The sequence below is a fragment of the Leucoraja erinacea genome, chromosome 39, assembly GCF_028641065.1.
Source record: "Leucoraja erinacea ecotype New England chromosome 39, Leri_hhj_1, whole genome shotgun sequence".
NCBI lineage: Eukaryota > Metazoa > Chordata > Chondrichthyes > Rajiformes > Rajidae > Leucoraja > Leucoraja erinaceus.
Window position 1 is genome coordinate 11,991,219 of NC_073415.1, and position 20,333 is coordinate 12,011,551.

General features: G+C 48.5%; 1 protein-coding gene across 5 annotated transcripts in view; it reads right to left on the reverse strand.

Moving 5' to 3' along the window:
• Positions 1 to 20,333, reverse strand: part of elavl3 (ELAV like neuron-specific RNA binding protein 3) — a 117,174-nt gene that overhangs the window by 11,439 nt on the left and 85,402 nt on the right. For 4 of the 5 annotated variants that reach the window (XM_055663971.1, XM_055663970.1, XM_055663972.1 and 1 more), the window contains exons 2-3: positions 12,464 to 12,707; positions 3,782 to 3,885 (exon numbers count right to left, since the gene is read on the reverse strand). In XM_055663971.1, the coding sequence (XP_055519946.1) occupies positions 3,782 to 3,885; positions 12,464 to 12,707 (348 nt within the window). The remainder of the gene's footprint in view (positions 1 to 3,781; positions 3,886 to 12,463; positions 12,708 to 20,333) is intronic. The other variant, XM_055663975.1, reaches the window with a different exon arrangement.

Genomic DNA, 20,333 nt, shown 5'->3' on the forward strand with positions numbered 1-20,333 from the left:
CCGTGACGTATGTGTATGTACGCTCCGATATGTGCTCGATCTGTGCCCCACTTTCTGACATATGGCCAGCAACATATGTGTACCAGAGAACACTCAGCAGGGTTACGGGACAATGGCCTTGTGATGGAAACTCTCTCTTCCCCACACCCTGCCAGCTTTACGCTCATTTGCCAAATCTGTCCCAAAACTGTGCAGCAAATAACCTCCCCTGCAATGAGGGGAACCTTGAATATTCCTTCAAAGGCAAGGGGGAGGTCAGACAAACTGTGGAACGTCACAGGCTATGGGGACAACTGACAGAAGAACATAACATTATGAGAGGCCGAGACACTGTGGACAGTCAGAACCTTCATTCCCAGAGACTAGAGGGCACAGACTAGAGGGCATAGCTTTAAGAGCAGAGGGGCAAAGGTTAAAGGAGATGTGTGGGGCACAGTGGAAGATGTGATAGTGGTGTATAAAGGGCTTTTAGATAGGGGCGTGGATATATCGGGAACAGAGGGATATGGATCACCAGCAGCGGATGAGATCAAGTTAAGGTGGCATCATGTTCGGCACTAGCACTGGCAATATGGGCCGAAGGGCCTGTTCCTGTGCTATACTGTTTTACATTCTGTGTCAGTTCTAATGAGAGAGCACAATGGCAGAGTTTTTGAAGAATGGGAACTTTGCAGATAACTAATGCCAGCAACATCCCACAAACAAGAATGAGATTGTTTGTAATGATGTTGCAGCCCCAGTTACACTAGTCCCACCTGCATTTAGCCGATATCCATTCAAACCTCTATCCATGTACCTATATAAATGTTACTGGATTTTCTGACAATTTCTGGCCATCGTTACCTGGGTCAAGTAATTTAATTTTCAACATCAGTACAAAAGAACCGTCATTAACAAATACTTTGGATGTTCCGTATGGCCCATATCATCCATCTTGTATAGAACATTGAAGAGTACAGCACAGGAATGTCTGTACCAAACATGTTTAAACGTTACATTAAATTGTCTTTGCTTGAATACGATCCATATCCCTCCATTCCCTGCACATCCGTGCCTGTCTAAAAGTATTTTTTAAAGAGACTATTGTACGTGCCTCCACCATTTGTGACTCTGTCTCTGTGTCTCTGTGTGACGGTGTCTCTGTGTCCCTGTGTCTCTGTGACTGTGTCTCTGTGTCTCTGTGTCTCTGTGTGTCTGTGTCTGTGTGACTGTGTCTCTGTGACTGTGTCTCTGTCTCTGTGTGTGTCTCTGTGTCTGTGTCTCTGTGTGTCTGTGTCTCTGTCTCTGTGACTGTGTCTCTGTGTGTCTGTGTCTCTGTGTGTCTGTGTCTCTGTGTGTGTGTCTCTGTGACTGTGTCTCTGTGTGTCTGTGTCTCTGTGTCTCTGTGTGACTGTGTCTCTGTGTCTCTGTGTGACTGTGTGTGTGTGTCTCTGTGTGTGTGTGTGTGTGTGTCTCTGTGACTGTGTCTCTGTGTGTCTGTGTGTGTGTGTCTCTGTGTGTGTGTCTGTGTCTGTGTGTCTGTGTGTCTGTGTGTGTCTGTGTGTCTCTGTGTGTGTGTCTGTGTCTCTGTGTCTCTGTGACTGTGTCTGTGTGACTGTGTGTCTCTGTGTCTCTGTGTCTCTGTGTCTCTGTGTGTCTGTGTGTCTCTGTGTGACTCTGTGTGTGTCTCTGTGTGTGTCTCTGTGTCTCTGTGTGACTGTGTCTCTGTGTGACTGTGTCTCTGTGTGTCTCTGTGTGTCTGTGTCTCTGTGTCTCTGTGTGACTGTGTCTCTGTGTGTCTGTGTGTCTCTGTGTGACTGTGTGTCTCTGTGTCTGTGTGACTGTGTCTCTGTGTCTCTGTGTCTGTGTGTGTGTGTCTGTGTGACTCTGTGTCTCTGTGTGTCTGTGTGTCTCTGTGTCTCTGTGTGTGTCTCTGTGTGTCTCTGTGTCTCTGTGTGTCTGTGTGTGTCTCTGTGTGACTGTGTCTCTGTGTCTCTGTGTCTGTGTGTCTCTGTGTGTCTGTGTGACTGTGTCTCTGTGTGTCTCTGTGTGTGTCTGTGTGTGTCTGTGTGTCTCTGTGTGTCTGTGTGTGTCTCTGTGTGTCTGTGTCTCTGTGTGACTGTGTCTCTGTGTGTGTCTGTGTGTCTCTGTGTGTGTCTGTGTCTGTGTCTGTGTCTCTGTGACTGTGTCTCTGTGTGTCTCTGTGTCTCTGTGACTGTCTCTGTGTGTCTCTGTGTCTCTGTGTCTCTGTGACTGTCTCTGTGTGACTGTGTCTCTGTGACTGTGTCTGTGTGTCTCTGTGTGTCTCTGTGTGACTGTGTCTCTGTGTCTCTGTGTCTCTGTGACTGTGTCTGTGTCTTTGTGCCTTTGACCATTGCTGGAGCGATGGGCAGTGGTGACCATTCCCCTGACCCATGCTTTGTTGATGGTTGGAGAGCAGTGGGGTGTCAGGATGTGGCAGGAATTCACGCTCCCTGAGTTACAGCAGCAAGAGGAAGCGACGTAATTCTCGAAGCCTCTCGTCTCCGCTGTATATGGGGAGGAGCGGGGAAAGATATCGAGTCCGAATACATAATTGTAGAGATGTGGAGCTCGTGCTGCTGAAGAGAGTTGCTTTGACAGCTCAGTGAACATGTGTAGCATCATTTTAAATCTTCTCCCAGAATAGCACAACCCAGAATATTCCATCTCTACATTATAAATAGCAACCAGTGTGACTTATTCATGGGGCTGCAGTCACGGCTCTTTATGTAATTGGGTGGTGACATGCAGATTGTTGGCTCCTGTCTGAGTTCCCCTCCTCTCTCTGCTCTCCATCACAAGGCCCAGGATAGGTCCTCACATCCTGGCTGTAGATCGGAGCCACTGCTGCCCCTCCCTCATGGTTCCACAGCTGGGAACTTGCTGGGAGTTGGGACTGAGTGACGTGGTGGGCCATTACCCTGTCACTCTGAGCCCATGGACAGTATTCGGGCTGAGGCAGAGAGGTCAGAGCTGGGGCTGGCATTGGGGTAAATGTGGGAGGAATCGGATCTGAGAGGGATGCACTGGGAGCAACATTGGAACTGTCCCAGAGAGCCATGGATGTCCTGTGGTTGAGTGCCTTGGCTTTAGGCTTCAAGGTACATGGAGAGAGGGCACTAGAGCAGGGGTGAGAGAGGGCACGGCACAGACCTGAGCCTTTCTGTGTGTGTGTGTGTGTGTGTGTGTGTGTGTGTGGGTGTGTGTGTGTGTGTGTGTGTGTTTGTGTGTGGGTGGGTGGGTCGACCAGAGGCGAGAGGGGAGCCAGGTGTCGGGGGCAATAGTGGGGATGAGAGATGGGGAGATAGGGGAAGAGGAGAGATTAAGGTGAGTTTTGGGGAGAATGATGCAGGAGCAGTGGGAAGTGAGGAATTGGGAGCGGGAGATGAGGTGGGGGGGGAATAGAGAATGGGACAGAGGGGTTGGGCTGGTTGGAAGTGTGGGAGGCAGCTGACTGGGTTCTGGGGCTGGAGGAAGGGTGAGGTGGGCTTTGGGAGACAGAGGCAATGGGAGAGGTGGGCACAAGTGTCTGCTAGGGGGTGAGAGAGAAGGGGGAGAAGGGGGAATGAGGTGAAAGGAGGGAGGGGGGAGCTGGACCAAAGGGAAGAATGACAGGCCATGTATCAGTTGTGCCACAGCCAATATGCCCATTAGGCTCATGCCATGTTCTGTTCCAGAGAAGGTCCTTCACTGCATCATTGCCCCCACTATCAGTGTCTCTGCTCCCTCCCTGCACAATTTATTTGGCAGATGGAAGATATTAGCACAAGTTCCCGCTTACCTTGATGGTTTTAGTCTGCAGCTTGAGTCCGTTTAAAGTGTTAATGGCTTTGTCAGCATCATTTGGATCCACGTAATTCACAAAACCGTATCCTAGGCTCTGACCTGCAGGGAGAAGGAGGTGAAGGTTAACGTTCCAACAGGGAGAAGGGAGCAAGTCCAACAGTACATGGAGTATTCCTCAGCACAGGATCTGACGTAACACTTGATCGGACTCATGTAAGGATGATTTACCTGGACAGCAGGCAGAGCAAGATTAATCGCTGTATATCGGTACATGTGAGAACAATATGCCAATCCCAATATCAGGAGTTCCCAGTTCCACTGTCAAACCCGTTCATGGGGAAGTCTAGCATTCACTGCCTGTGCAGATAACCATTGAGAATGTGGTGTGAGCTGCTGCAAGTGGTGAGATATCGTCACCAACAAATGGACAGCCCTAGGTGACCAAGTCAGGACGGAGCTGTGGGGACATGGGGGGGGGCTGTGGGGATGGGGATGTGGGGTTCCTGCCCTGTGGGGTTGGGGTCTCATGAGCAGGGCTGTGGGGTGGGGGGTGGGGTGGGGGCTGTGGGGCTGTGGGGGGGGGTGGGGGGGGTGGGGGGGGTGGGGTGGGGGCTGGTGGGGTGGGGACTGTGGGGTGGGGTGGGGGCTGTGGGGTGGGGGGGACTGTGGGGTGGGGGCTGTGGGGTGGGGGGGACTGTGGGGTGGGGGGGGACTGTGGGGTGGGGGGGGTGGGGGCTGTGGGGTGGGGGCTGTGGGGTGGGGTGGGGGCTGTGTGGGGTGGGGGGCTGTGTGGGGTGGGGCTGTGGGTGGGGGGGGACTGTGGGGGTGGGGTGGGGACTGTGGGGTGGGGCTGGGGGGGCTGGGGGTGGGGGCTGTGGGGTGGGGGGGGTGGGGTGTGGGGGTGGGGTGGGTGGGGGCTGTGGGGTGGGGGCTGTGTGGGGGGGGGGGGGTGGGGTGGGGACTGTGGGGTGGGGGCAGGGGCTGTGGGGGGGTGGGGACTGTGGGGTGGGGGTGATCGGGTTGAAGGGGCTTTAATGAGTTACTGCCGAGACACAACATTGCAGTAACTCTATATTCCATTCACCGAGAGACAGTCAACCACTTTGTTTCAGGTAACAAACAAAATCCATAACTAATTACAATAAAACTCATCCACGATACATCAGGAAGTGACAGAGCAGGGAGACACAGTGCAGGAATTTTTGTTATAGATGCAGATTAAAAAAGTGCATCTGAAAAGACAATCTGATCTGAACACTCCACGTCCCCACCAGAGGGGTCGGGACGGGATATTGTTAAATACCGACATGGATGATGGACCTTCTTGCCATTCCATCCTACCGTAAATCCAACGCCAACAACTCAAATGTGAGGCATGGGTATCAAATCTATTGGCCAACATCCCATTGTACACTGTTGAGTGGGAGGTTGCCTTCTGCTAGTGTGGGCTGGTGTTGGGCTCCATGCTGGTGGGAGCCCAGATCCAGGGGTATTGTCCTCATCATTGGCCATTCCTGGCCTGAGAGGTCAGGGGGCAACTCTTTCACTCAGGGGGTACAGTATCTGGAATGAGCTGCCAGTGGAAGCAATCGAATTGGATATAATTCGGACTTCAGAGGACATTTGGACAGATATTTGGATAGGATGGGTTTTGAGGGATATGGGCCAAATGCAGGCATATGGGATGGTCAGCATGGACAAGGTGGGCCGAAGGGCCTGTTTCCATGCTGGTCAACTCTGTTACTCCATGACTCCTTGCCTGTAACAGCGGAAACAGACTGAGCAAGACTTAGTCAGCCTTGGCCTTTGGAGATCCGACCTGCTCCTTGGTCGGGAATAAAATGTACAAATCTCCTGGATGTGTGGGTGGAGGAATTCAGAGACACTTCTCTGTACATGATCGCACGTTGGAAGCAAAGATCTCCTGCCCAGAAAATATTGTCGGGGTTTTGTGATGCTATTTTTGCTCACTTTTTTATAGAGTGCTGTGTTGTCATGACAATACCACACAAATTGTGCATGTGTGTCGCTGCCTCATGTACGCAGGTACTAATCTTTCACAGACGATCAAATTCACCCAGAAATTCAATGTTTTGGCTGCCTCTGTAATGTCTGCAATTCACCCAGAATATTTAAAAACATTTGTCTGAATCACTGAGTCTAGCTTTACACCCAGTCACCAGAGTTCTCTCATCCTTGTTCGAATGCATCGAGCTATCTTATACAGACTTGCTACTTTACAGACCCCGAACTGAACATTTGTCAATTAAATGTATTTAACTAGTGCCTTCCCCATCCTCACAAAGTCCCACCCAGTTGAAGAGTTATGGTCTATATTTAGAAACAGGCCATTCAGCCCAACCTGTCCATGCCGACCACTGTTTATCAATACAGATCCTGTTTTTGTACTTGTACTTAGTCAGTCGCCTTCATTGTGAGTCCCTCAGGCAGTGCAGTGCGCTCCTGGTTACACCTCCTCTTGCTCCAAGCAAACCTCTTCCTCAGATCCCCTCTAAGCCTCTTATTTTCACCCCCAACCTATAGCCCCTGGTCTGGGGAGAGGTTTCTCAGTAGCCACTCTCATTATTCTGTGTCCCTTAACCTCCTCTGTTGCAGTGTTGCCTCAGGTGTTGATCTGTGCTCAGCCATAAGGTCTTAGGTGATAGGAGCAGAATTAGGCCATTCGGCCCATCAAGTCTACACCATTCAATCATGGCTGATCTATCTATCCCACCTAACCCCATTCTCCTGCCTTCTCCCCATAACCCCTGACACCCGTACTGATCAAGAATATATCTATCTCTGCCTTAAATATATCCACTGACTTGGTCTCCACAGCCGTCTATGGCAAAGAATTCCACAGATTCATCACCCGCTGGCTAAATAAGTTCCTCCTCATCTCCTTTCTAAAAGATTGTCCTTTAATTCTGAAGCTATGACCTCTAGTGCCAGACTCTCCCACCAGTGGAAATATCCTCTCCACATCCACTGTATCCATGTTCTACAAGCCAGGAATAGCCAGCTAAACCATAGATTATTGGTCAAGTCAAGTCAAGTCAAGTTTATTTGTCACATACACATACGAGATGTGCAGTGAAATGAAAGTGGCAATGCTCGCGGACTTTTGTGCAAAAAGACAAACAACAAAACAACCAAACAAATTATAACACACATATTCCTATGGTCAGGGCAATGCAAGGATTACATAGACCTGTTGGCTACTATGGAATGTCCCTTATGCAGGTACTGTAGGTGATGGCATGTGCAAGAGAATGGGTTGCAGGCAGATTTTCTCCAGAGTAGAGGGCCTCTGTTTAGGGTGAGGGGTTGGGCATATTCACCCTGGGGGGAGAGGTTCTGACTGTCTAAGTATCTGGTCTCCAGTACCATTGGGGAAAGGGTGTTCCAGAGATTCACCACCTCTGAAGGATGACATTTCAGGATGCATCAGTTTTAAACATCTGACCCCTCATCCTGTGGCCATGTGCCCTTGACTATGACCCTCCCACCAGCGAGAAATGACCAGATGGGATTGCCATTGGCACTGGAATAATTTGTTGGCAATATTAGTTTGCTTCACCTCCCATGTACCACTGAGATACAGCACAGAAACATGCCCTTCGGCCCGTTTACTCCGTGCTGACCAGCGATCACCTGTACAGCTGAACTATCACACACACTAGGGACAATTTACAATTTTTACTGAAGCCAATTAACCTGCAAACCTGCACGTCTTTGGAACAAACTGGAGCACGGGGTGAAAGCAGTCCGGTCATGGGAAGAACATACAAACTCCGTACAGACAGCACCCATAGTCAGGATTGAACCTGGGTCCCTGGTGCTGTGAGGCAGTGCCAGCCAAAAGCTGGTCAAAGCCGCTAACTCCTTAAAGCCGAGACCAACCTTTCTCAGTGTGTCTGACCAGTGGCGGTAGATTCCCATATGTGGAGTCATCTGAAATCAGGGAAATGAGATTTCAAATCACAGATCTGATTCGATGTGAATTGTGCAACAGACAGATCCCTGCAGCCGGACATTTGTTGTTTGAGTCCATTGTACTTACAGAGAAGCAAAGTCTCGGCATCATGTTGACTGCAGCATTCTTTGCTGCACTAATTCTGAATGTCCACAAAAACAAACCAAAATAAACCCGAAAAATAGAGGCCTGTATTACAACTGAAGCTTTGACCAGCTGCTCCTGATGTCCAGTATTGCTGGTCACAGCTACTGACCATCTCAGACACCAGATCCCACAATCTGACCATTGCCATTCCACAAATTCACCCAAGGAAATTCACAAATCATGACCCAAACATTCGAGATACGGCTTAAATTTCACTCACAGAATTTATACAAAATTAAAGCAAATAAGTAACATCTGAGCCAGAAATGTAAGGTTTTGATAGCTTCTTTATGGAGGTGATGGAGGTCTGCCTGGCCTTGTCCTCCACAACCAGACAACATTGGTATTTACACTCCAGATATTGAGGTCCAACTTACTACAGCTTCTGATGTTCAGTCCCAACATTTCACACACTGTCATTCTAACACAGCCACTGATGTCTCACTAGTCAACACCCCACTGACTGCCGTTAATGCTTCTACCTCCTTTAGTTTTTAAACTGTGGTATTTGGCCAACACTCAATATAAATCACCTGCTGAGTTCAATAAATGGAACAGGTTAAAGATAAATTAATTTCTATATTAAATCCAAAGTCCTTCCTTTTTTTTTTTTTTTTAATATTTTATTTTATTAGAAGTAAGTACAGTCATATGGCACCAAAGTGCCTAATATATATTTTCATAATACATTTTATGTACAACATAAAGTCCTTCCTTTGAGCTATTTACCAGCGAGTGAACAAAGACAGCGGCAAAGACACACACTAGCCCAAACCAGGGGGCTGTCATTTAAAATGGAGGTGTGTGTAAACCTCTCCTCTCAGAGCTGGTGACTGTCGGACTATCCTTGATTGGACTTTGCTGGCTTTACCTTGTAGCAAACGTTATTCCCTTATCATGTATCGGTACACTGTGAATGGCTCGATTGTAATGTGTAGGAAACAACTGCAGATGCTGGTTTAAATCGAAGGTAGACGCAAAATGCTGGAGTAACTCAACGGGACAGGCAGAAGGAATTCCTTCTCTCCAGAGATGCTGCCTGTCCCACTGAGTTACTCCAGCATTTTGTGTTGAGCTCAATAGTCTTCCCGCTGACTGGCTAGCACGCAACAAAAGCTTTTCACTGTACCTCGGTACACGTGACAATAAACTAAACTGAAACTGATGACTCTCTGGAATTCATTGCCCCAGAGATGGTGGAGGATGGATTATTTAATATATTTAACGCAGAGACAGATAAAAGAAGAAAAAAGAGAAATAAAGAGAGAATGGGGACAAAAGGAACTGCTGATGCTAGAATCTATACCAAAGAACAAAGTGCTGGAGGAACTCAGCATCTGTGAAGGGAATGGATAGACGACGTTTCGGGTTGGAACCTTTCCTGTCTAATAAAATCCATTACCCTCCACAGATGCTGCCTGACCTGCTGAGTTCCTCCACCCACTGTGTCTTTTTGTCCAGTGCTTTCTGAGCACTGTCTCTTCCACCGCATCATGGAGAAAGACGCAAGGACAGATCTCTGTTCAGATGACCCCTTCCGTCACTCCACATGTTGGGATATCACAACCTGTCACCCATTAGGTTATAGAAACATATACAATTCTTAAGGGATAGGACAGGCTGGATGCAGGAAACATGTTCCCCATGTTGGGGGAGTCCAGAACCAGGGGTAACAGTTTCAGAATAAGGGGTCGGCCATTTAGGACTGAGATGAGGAACAACTTTTTCACCCAGAAAAAAATCTTGTGAATCTGTGGAATTCTCTGCCACAGAGGCCAATTGACTGGTTGTATTCAAGAGAGAGTTAGATTTAGCTCTTAGGGCTAGCGGAATCAAGGGATATGGGGGGAAAGCAGGAATGGGGTACTGATTTTGGATGATCAGCCATGATCATATTGAATGGCGGTGCTGGCTCGAAGGGCCGAATGGCCTCTACTCCTGCACCTATGTTTCTATTATATTGAGCACCAGCATCTGATTATGGACCAGGCACCTTGTGAGACAATAAAAGCCCAGTTCTAAATATGGAGCTGATGTATCATCAAGGCCTGAGGTTGCTGGTGAGTTAACGAATGAGAAATCACAAGACGTTTGATTTGTTTTGGGTTTTGTCTTCCTCTATCTGACAATGCCCTAGGCCCACAATTACCAAGCGACATGTCCTCCTCAACGTGGAGTGAGCTACACAATGGGTTTGTCCAGTCACTAACAGTAACAAACTGGTCAGAGAAAGTCCTCTCCATGGCCAGAGTTCTCTGAGGAATGACACTGTGTGGGATTAATTTAAAACTCCAAGCTGTTGTTTCTGCCCATTGTCCAGTATATTCACACATTGGTCTCTAACAGTACACAATTTCAAACTATTTTCTTTGCCGTTGTCCACAAAGGTGATATATATGTGAGGAGAATACAGGCTTTTGTCCTTTTAATCCCCCTAATATCAATTTAATCGTCAGACTTTTGGTGGTGGGTGTATGGAACGAGCTGCCGGAGGAGGTAGTTGAGGCTGGGACTATCGCAACGTTGAAGAAACAGTTAGACAGGTACATGGACAGGACAGGTTTGGAGGGATATGGACCAAACGCGGGCAGTAGATGGGACATGTTGGCTGGTGTTGGCCTGTGTGGGCAATTTGGGCTGAAGGGCCTGTTTCCATGTTGTATCACTCAATGACAATGACTTTTGGTTATTTTTATTTTTATTCATAACATACTGAATAAAATAGGACAACTTCCTGTCTGCTGTCCACAATGATGAAATAGAACTTCCTCTTGTCCACAGGAAGTGACATAAGTCTATTGGCTGTGGGACAGAGAATGGCCTCCGTCCACCACTGACCAGGTAAGGCCTCGTGGAATCTGTAATTTCACAGAATTATGGCTTTTTATAAAATATATCTCCCAGTTTACAGGTTGTAATGAAGCTGCAAAGTTGTTCATGTTGTGAATATATTGGTTTATCTGCTCAGATTGTGATTTGGTTCTCACCAAATTGTCAAATTGTGATGAGTTTCCTGGAATGGACAAGATGGACAAGGCCTGGGATATCTAGTGGAAACTCCCAGAGGTGGCAGTGACCACAGGGATGGGCTGCCTTGTCTCTGAATGTCAGTGTTGGGTTCAGGGTTTGTCTCAGGCACTAATTGTGCTCAGGTAGATGTGAAACACCTGGTTAATGGCACAGTGGCTTCACAGTGTTAGTGGCCTGGGTTCAATCCTGGCCTTGGGCACTGTCTGTGTGGAGTTTGCATGCTCTCTGTGACTGCATGGGGTTCCTGCCACTGTAATTTGTCTCTGGTGTGTCGGTGATGAGTAGAATCTGGGGGGGGGGGGGGGGGGTCAGTGTAAGTGGGAGGTTGTGGTTGGTGTTGATGACTTGATGGGCCGAATGGTCTGTTTCCCTGCTGGATCTCTCTGTCCTTACTCATCCCATACTGTCATAACACCTTTCCCTCAGCTAACATCGCAACAACAGAGGATTTGACTGTTATCACCTGCTGTATTTGGAGCATGTTGGGTGTAAACGGGGCCATCACCTATCCCATGTGGTCACAGTTGGGACACTTTGAAAGTACATCATCGGCAACACAGTGACTTCAGTAACCCAAGGCTTTGAAAAGCATCTGTACAAAACTGTCAGCTTGACTTGGCTACTGTTAAATCACCACCGGAGTTTGGGAGTCGGAGGTTAATCCATCACCAAGGGCTGTGAACTCAAACTGAGTGAGATAGTCATTTCAACATAGTGTGGGACGAATTGAGTTCTTTAGCAGGAGACCATTCTGCCCCTCAAGGCTATCCTAGCCTAGGGCTTGCAACCAATCATACTTCTTCCCTGCACTGTTACCATTCAACATCATTAAACTCCTTTTAGAGTTTGTTTTTTTTACACTGGCAGTAAACTCAAAACATTTGTTTTTTGTAATCCAATCATCTTCATTCTAAGAGCCCTGGTTGTTTTCATGATTTAAAGTAGCTCTGTCACATTCCCCCTCGATCCCCAGGAAGACGAGATCCATTCTATCCACATCACTAAAATCCTACCGTTCAAGGAAATATCTCCTGTGCCTTCTCTCAAAAACCTTCACACCTTTCCACCCAAAACTGGGCACAGTATTCCATCTGTGGCCAAAACATTGTGTTGTAAAGACCAGCCTGAAGAAGGGTCCCAACCTGAAACGTCACCTATCCATGTTGTCCACAGATGCTGCCTGACCCGCTGAGTTACTCCAGCACTCTGTGAAATAGTCACCTATCGGGGCCATCCTTTCTCCACAGATGCAACCTTTCCCGCCTGAGTTTACTCCAGCACTCTGTGAAACGTCACCTATCCCTTAGTTCTCCATAGATGCTGCTGCACCCCGCTGACTCTATGGTGCAGCAGCATCCATGGAGTCCAAGGAAATAGGCAACGTTGAGGGCCGAAATCCTTATGAAAATAGGCATCCGTTTCTCCACCGAAACTGCCTTCTGGGTTTCGGCCCGCAAACGTTGCCTATTTCCTTAGCTGAGCCATAACACCTCCACGTTTATTCTGCTGCGAGCTTCAGCTTACCTGTGATCTTGTCACGCACTAGTTTGCACGATTCGATTTCCCCGATGCTTCCGAACAGGCTCTTGAACTCTTCCTGCGTCATGTTCTGTGGTAGATAGTTGACGATGAGGTTGGTCTTGCTGTCGTCAGAAGGCCCGGCCATCATCGGTATGGAGCAGTTTGTACTGTTCAGGGAAGGGCCGTTGGATGTGTTGTTGCTTGTTGGACCATTTGCCACCTGAGTTTCCATAGTGCTGAGTATCTGCTAAAGTAGAAAGACAAAGGCTATGAGTTGAAGCACAGGCTAATGTCAGCAATGTTGTAAACGGCCAGCTGCTTCCTGGGAATGGGATTACAACAGATCAGGAATTATCCCTTAACCCATCGTCACTGCTCAGCCCATCAGTATCCACGTGTACTAATCTAACCCTAAACCATTTCATTCTCCCCACATCCCCAATAGAGTTCATGGTTCAACGTGAGAGAATGAATCAACGTGTTAATGGCAAGATCCTCGATGTTTGGGAATGGGAGAATCTGTGACACCTTATTACTGTGGGGTAAATGGTACTTTGATATCGACTGAACCGTCTTATCACCAACTAGAGAGCGGTCCTGACCTCCCATTGACCTCATTGGAGACCCTCGAACTATCTTTAATCGGACATTACTGGACTTTATCTTGCACTAAACATTATTCCCTTCATCATGTATCTGTACACTGTGGACGGCTCGATTGTAATCATGTATTGTCTTTCCGCTGACTGGTTAGCGCGCAACAAAACGCTTTTCACTGTACCTCGGTACACGTGACAAAGAACTAGACTAAACTGACCTGTGTCTGGTGTGAAGTGGTGCTGGTGTAACTGGAGCTGAGCCGTGGCGATCAGAGATATTGGTGAGGAGCATTGGAACATCTTGCTACAGACAGTGGTGAATCTGGGATGTCCACAGCAGTGAGTGTGGAGGCTGCATCACTGAAGTAGTTAAAGACACAGATAACATTTGACAGATCGAGGGGTTGAGGGGTCGGGACAACAGGGACAGAGGAGGGGATAAGACATGGGTCAGCAGCCGTGATCACGTTGAATAGTGAGATAGTATTGATGGGCCGAGTGGCCTTACCCCGCTTGTGTTTTCTGATGTTCTTGTGATCTGATGACCTCCAGCTCACAGAGATACCAGAGGCATTGACACAGTCTCTTGCCCACTGGACCACTAAATCATGGCGCAGATTACAACACACTCCCACCCAACTCTCTGGTTGTTTTCCAAACCTATTATAGCTGAGCGATCGATCCCACAACAGCAATGAATTATCAAAGAGAGAATCATCGGGAACAACAGCATGGGAACAGTCCTTTAGCCCACCATTCCTTTACACTAGCCCTCCCCAAACCCACATAGTTCCCCACACGTCTACATCGACTTCAGTCGAGTTTATAATGAGATGCAAAGCACCGTGATCTTGCTGGCAGCAGCATCACAAACACATAGATTCGGGCAGGGCACAAAACATAAATTACACAAAAACTGTGTGAAATAAAAATAAATAAAATATGTGCAAAAATATATGATTATAAAAACTCAACTCTCCGTTCCGCAGATGCCCCCACTGGCCCATTTACAGACGGCCGATTAACGTACCAACCCACATGTGTCTAGGATGTGGGAAGAAACAGGAGCAACCCAAGGAACCTACAGAGTCACTGAGAGAACATGCCAACTCCACAAAGACAGTGCCCGAGATCAGGATTGAACCTGACTCTGTGATGCTGCGGGGCACTGGCTCGATGGGGTTAGAAGGGAGAGATAGATCAGCCATGATTGAATAATGGAGTAGACTTGATGGACCGAATGGCCTAATTCTGTTCCTATTCCTTATGACCTTATGACCTAATGGCCATGACCTTGTTGTATGTTCCTGTTGATGCTGGTTGAGATATCTGCTGTAGTGGGAGAAAGGGCTTTGTTAGACCTCAGCATCGAGAGCGTGGCAGTGTCTGACATTGCAGCATTCTCCCAGCACGTCACTAGAGAGCCAGCCATCCAATCCACAGGCTGGGCAGCTGACAAACATGCCACGGAGCCGGTCCCAACCCAAAGCGTCACCTATCCATGTTCTCCACAGATGCTGCCTGACACGCTGAGTTACTCCAGCACTCTGTGAAACGTCACCTATCCATGTTCTCCACAGATGCTGCCTGACCCGCTGAGTTACTCCAGCACTCTGTGAAACGTCACCTATCCATGTTCTCCACAGATGCTGCCTGACCCGCTAAGTTATGGTGCAGCAGCATCTATGGAGTGAAGGATATCGTCAACGTTTCGGGCCGAAACCGTCTGAAGAAGGGTTTCGGCCTGAAACGTTGCCTATTTCCTTCACTCCATAGATGCTGCCTGACCCGCTGAGTTACTCCAGCACTCTATGAAACGTCACCTATCCATGTTCTCCACAGATGCTGCCTGACCCGCTGAGTTACTCCAGCATTTCACAAACAAATCAGACCGATATATTACAAGTAACTCATTTGCCAGGCTTGTTCTTTGGCTAGAGAAGAGTTTAGAAGAGTCAAAAGTCATGTGGTAGTTTTATAAGACTTTGGAGTTATTGTGTATAAGCATCTGGAGCAAGCGTGTAGTTCTGGGCGGCCCCATTACAGGAAGTGTGAGGAGGTTTTGGAGTGAGTGCAGAAGAGGTTTACCAGCATGTTGCCTGGATTCAAGGCTATTAGATACAGGAAGAGGTTGGATAAACTTGGATTGGTTTTTCTGGGGTGTCGGAGGCAGAGGGAGACGTGATAGATGTAAATGCCATTGTGAGGGGCATAGACAGGGTAAAGAGTCAAAACCTTTCCCAGGGTTTACAGTGCTACAGTGTCTATGGGAGTCCGATTTAACCATGATCTTGGCGAATGCCTGGTGGATAAATACATGAAAAGGAAGGTGAGTTCTATCAATGAGCTGGTACAGGAACAATGGGCCAAGTGTCATCTGTCTTAGCGGTGAGGTTGAGATTATATGAGTATAGCTGTGGGCTGAGTCGGGCTGTGATATTGACCTGTCTTTGGCTGCTCGTTGTCGCAAGAACTCAGCTTGTCATTCATTGAGTTGTCATCAGTGCTGATGGGGTCAGGGAGTTCACAGAATGTGTTGTTGAACGAGACGTACCAGCAGGGTCAGGATTCATGGATAGGTGACGTTTCACAGAGTGCTGGAGTAACTCAGTGGGTCAGGCAGCATCTGTGGAGAACATGGATAGGTGACGTTTCACAGAGTGCTGGAGTAACTCAGTGGGTCAGGCAGCATCTGTGGAGAACATGGATAGGTGACGTTTCACACAGTGCTGGAGTAACTCAGCGGGTCAGGCAGCATCTGTGGAGAACATGGATAGGTGACGTTTCACAGAGTGCTGGAGTAACTCAGCGGGTCAGCAGCATCTATGGAGCTAAGGAAATAGGCAACGTTTCGGGCCGAAACCCTTCCGGGTTTCGGCCCGAACGTTGCCTATTTCCGTTGCCTATTTCCAGAAGGATTTCGGCCCGAAACGTTGCCTATTTCCAGAAGGATTTCGGCCCGAAACGTTGCCTATTTCCAGAAGGATTTCGGCCCGAAACGTTGCCTATTTCCAGAAGGATTTCGGCCCGAAACGTTGCCTATTTCCTTCGCTCCATAGATGCTGCTGCACCATAACTCAGCGGGTCAGGCAGCATCTGTGGAGAACATGGATAGGTGACGTTTCACAGAGTGCTGGAGTAACTCAGCGGGTCAGGCAGCATGTGTGGAGAACATGGATAGGTGACGTTTCACAGAGTGCTGGAGTAACTCAGTGGGTCAGGCAGCATCTGTGGAGAACATGGATAGGTGACGTTTCACAGAGTGCTGGAGTAACTCAGCGGGTGCAGCAGCATCTGTGGAGAACATGGATAGGGGACGTTTCGGGTCAGGAGCCTTCTTCAGTTTGAAACTGTGCTCCTCCAGCACTTTGTTTGTTTTTTTTTGTATGCCTGCATCTGCAGTTCCTTGTTGCTACAACATGTTTTGGGTCCCAGCCGATTGGATTGGTTAGAAAGGTCGGGTTTGAAGACCAACCACAGACAATAACAATGGAACAATCAGGATCAGCAGTGTGTCCAGGCATGGCCTTGCTCATGGAGTTGTTATTAAACATACACTCTCGCTCAGGGAACCGTTTCCCCAGAGCTGTCACTGGAAACTATTCCACGATAAATCTGCAGCAAATGATTGGCTTTTTGTCGAGAAGATATTTCCTCAGCTTGGCTGGGGAAACTCAAGCCAACGACATTGGTGGGAGAAATACTCTCACACAAAGCCAGTTGTAGAACGAGGCAGAGACGCAGAGACACAGAGACACACTGACACACATAGAGACACAGAGACACAGAGACACAGAGACACACTGACACACACAGAGACACACAGACACACAGACTCGCAGAGACACAGACACAGAGACACAGAGACACAGTCACAGAGTCACAGAGACACAGAGACACACTGACACACACAGAGACACACTGACACACACAGACTCGCAGAGACACAGAGACACAGAGACACACAGACACAGAGACAGAGACACACAGACACACAGACACAGACTCGCAGAGACACACAGACACAAAGGTACACAGACACACATACACAGAGACACAGAGACACAGAGTCACAGAGTCACAGAGTCACAGAGTCACAGAGACACACAGACACACAGACACAGAGACACAGAGACACAGAGTCACAGAGAGACAGAGACACACAGACACACAGAGTCACAGAGACACACATAGAAACACAGACACAGAGATACACAGACACAGACACACATAGAGACACAGAGACAGAGACACACAGACACACCAAACTCGCAGAGACGCAGAGACACACAGACACACAGACTCGCAGACTCGCAGAGACACAGAGACACAGACACACAGAGACAGAGTCACAGAGACACACAGACACACAGACACACAGACACAGAGACAGAGACACAGGGACACATAGAGACACACACAGAGACACAGGGACACATAGAGACACACACAGAGACACAAACAGAGACACAGGGACACACAGATGCAGAGGCGCAGAGTTGAGAGTTGTTTCAGCCTCAAACAACCCGCGTCTATTTTCCGTTTTCTCCACCACGTTTGCGGAGAAGCCAGCTTGTTTGTCAGTGACTGGGTACATCTGGAACACCCAGGAGGTTTCTGCACCATGCCATGCTGGGTACAGATGGCGAGACCACACTCCTGCCTCTATGTCCCAGCCTCATGGCCCTGGACAACAGTGTGGCTACTGTCCCAACCCCGTACCTTGGGTGGTGATGGTCACCTGTGTCTAAGTCACAGTTGAATGGAACCTCATACAAGGCCATTCGGCCCATTGTACTGTGCTGTACACATCCACCCCTGGCCAATTCTCTGTCGCCCTGTACATTATTCCTACCAACACAACCCATCCTTTGGTGAGACAAGAAACCACAATGTGAATGACCCCATGTTTTTGTTTTGGAACGGCTGGGAAGTTCAGCTATAAGGAAAAGTTGGACAGACTTGGATTATTTTGAGGCTGAGGGGAGACAGAAGTAAATAAAGTTACAAGGCGTGGATAAGGGTCGTAGCCATAACGTTTTTCTCAGGGTGGAAATGTCAAAGACCAGAGGATGTAGCTTTAAGGTGAAATGGGGAAAGTTTAGAGGAGATGCGTGGGGCAAGATCTTTGCACAAGGGATGGCGGAGGCTTGGAACTGGATGATTGGGATTGTGTTGGAGGCAGATAGAATAGTGGCATTTAAACAGCTTTTAGATAGTGACACGGATATGCAGGGAATGGAGGGATTCAGCATGGACATAGTGGATTGAGTTCATAAGGTCAGAAGTGATAGGAGCAGAATTAGGCCATTCGGCCCATCAAGTCTACTCCACCATTCAATCATGGCTGATCTATCTTTCGCTCTTAACCCCATTCTCCTGCCTTCTCCCCTTAACCCTGACACCCGTACTAATCAAGAATATATCTACGTGTCTCTGCCTTAAGGATATCCATTGAATTCCATAGATTCACCGCCTTCTGACTAAATAAATTAATGTTCATCTTCTTCCTAAAGGAACGTCCATTTATTCTGAGTATGACCTCTGGTTCTAGACCCACTCGTGCAAATATCCTCTCCACATCCACTGTATTTCCAGCGGTATGAATATTGACTTATCTAACGTAGTAACCCTTGCTCTCCCTCCCTCTCCATCCCTCCCCCCATCCTAGTTCTCAGACCAGTCCGACTGTCCCCTTGATTAAATGTTACCTCTGTTTGCTTCATTGTCAACTTCTCCCAGCTGACAATGATCTACATTTCCTTGATAGCCAATCCCTTTACAATACAATACAATACCTTTTATTGTCATTTGAGCCTCAGTGAGACTCAAACGAAAGTCCGTTTCCACAGCCATACAAACAAAGACCATTCCTAGACATACACACAATTAAATTCACACAAACATCCATTACTGTGGACCCACTGTGATGGAAGGCAAAGTCTTTTCTCTCCCCTGTTCTCCATGTGTCTCCCGATGTCCAAGCCCCAGGCGGGCGATGATAAATCCCACGGCCATTATAGGGCGATGTATGGCCCCGCTCCCAGTCTAAAAGTCACAGTGTTGGAGCCCCCGGCGGGCGCTGGAATGTCCCGCGGCCATGAAGCCGCGCGGGGCGATGTACGGCCCTTCTCCCGGTCCAAAAGTCTCGAAGTTGGAGCCATGGTGAGTAGTCCGCAGCCTCCGCAGTCTCCCGAGCCCCCGGGTCGTTCAGGCTGGAGGCCGCTCCACGGTGCTAGGCCCCAACGACAACGGAGACCCGACAGGGAAAAGGTCGGGTCTCCCGGACAGGGAAGAGATTTAAACAGTTTCCCCCCCCCCACATATACACATTTAAAACAAGTATTAAAAAAACACCAACACTACATTTAACTAGACAGAGGTAGAGGCCGCTGCAAACCTTTGATGTCTTGTTTTCACACTTCCTTCCTTATCTCTGTGTCTTCCTCTCCCCTGACTGTCTGAAGAAGGATTTCAACCCAAAAGGTCACCCATTCCTTCTCTCTGGAGATGCTGCCTGTCCCGTTGCGTTACTCCAGCATTTTGTGTCTATCTTCAGTGTAAACCAGCATCTGCAGTTCCTTCCTACACAATCTATCCAGGCCTGTTCCTGTGGCGAACTGTTCTATGTTCTGTAGGTTGCCCGTGACTTGCGGCCCATTATTCCCCTAAATCAGCATCAGCAGCAAAGCAGTGTCGCTGGACGGAGTAACTCCACCCCTAGACCTTGCAGCCTGCTGCAGTGTAATCAAAGCAGTATATTGTCTGAAAATTGCTTCAAAACCTCCAAACACTGTGAAAGGTATTATATAAATGTTCTGTGACTGAAATAAATACATAACTTGTTTATTGCTGTGTCAGTGGAGCCCTGCAGTTGTTGCTTTAGCACCTAGTGTGGTCACAAGGAATAGATGAGTTCCCTCACTGCCGCCTGAGGATGGTACCTCTGTTCCTGACACTGCAACTCCCCCACCGTACCCCCCCCCCCCCCCCCACTGCAACTCCCCCACCATCCCCCCCCACCGTAACCCCCCCACTACCCCCCCCCCCCCCCCCCCACCATCACCCCATCATTCCTCCTCCCATTCCCCCACTGTTCCCACAACAATCACACCGAATGGTCCCAGTACAGAAGCAGGCCATTCAACATATCCTGTTCCTGCTACCCCCTCTAGAGCAACTCCCAGGTCTGCCCCACCCCAGGTGCCCCACCCCAGGTGCCCCACCCCAGGTGCCCCATCCCAGGTACCCCATCCCACCCCCTAATGCACCCA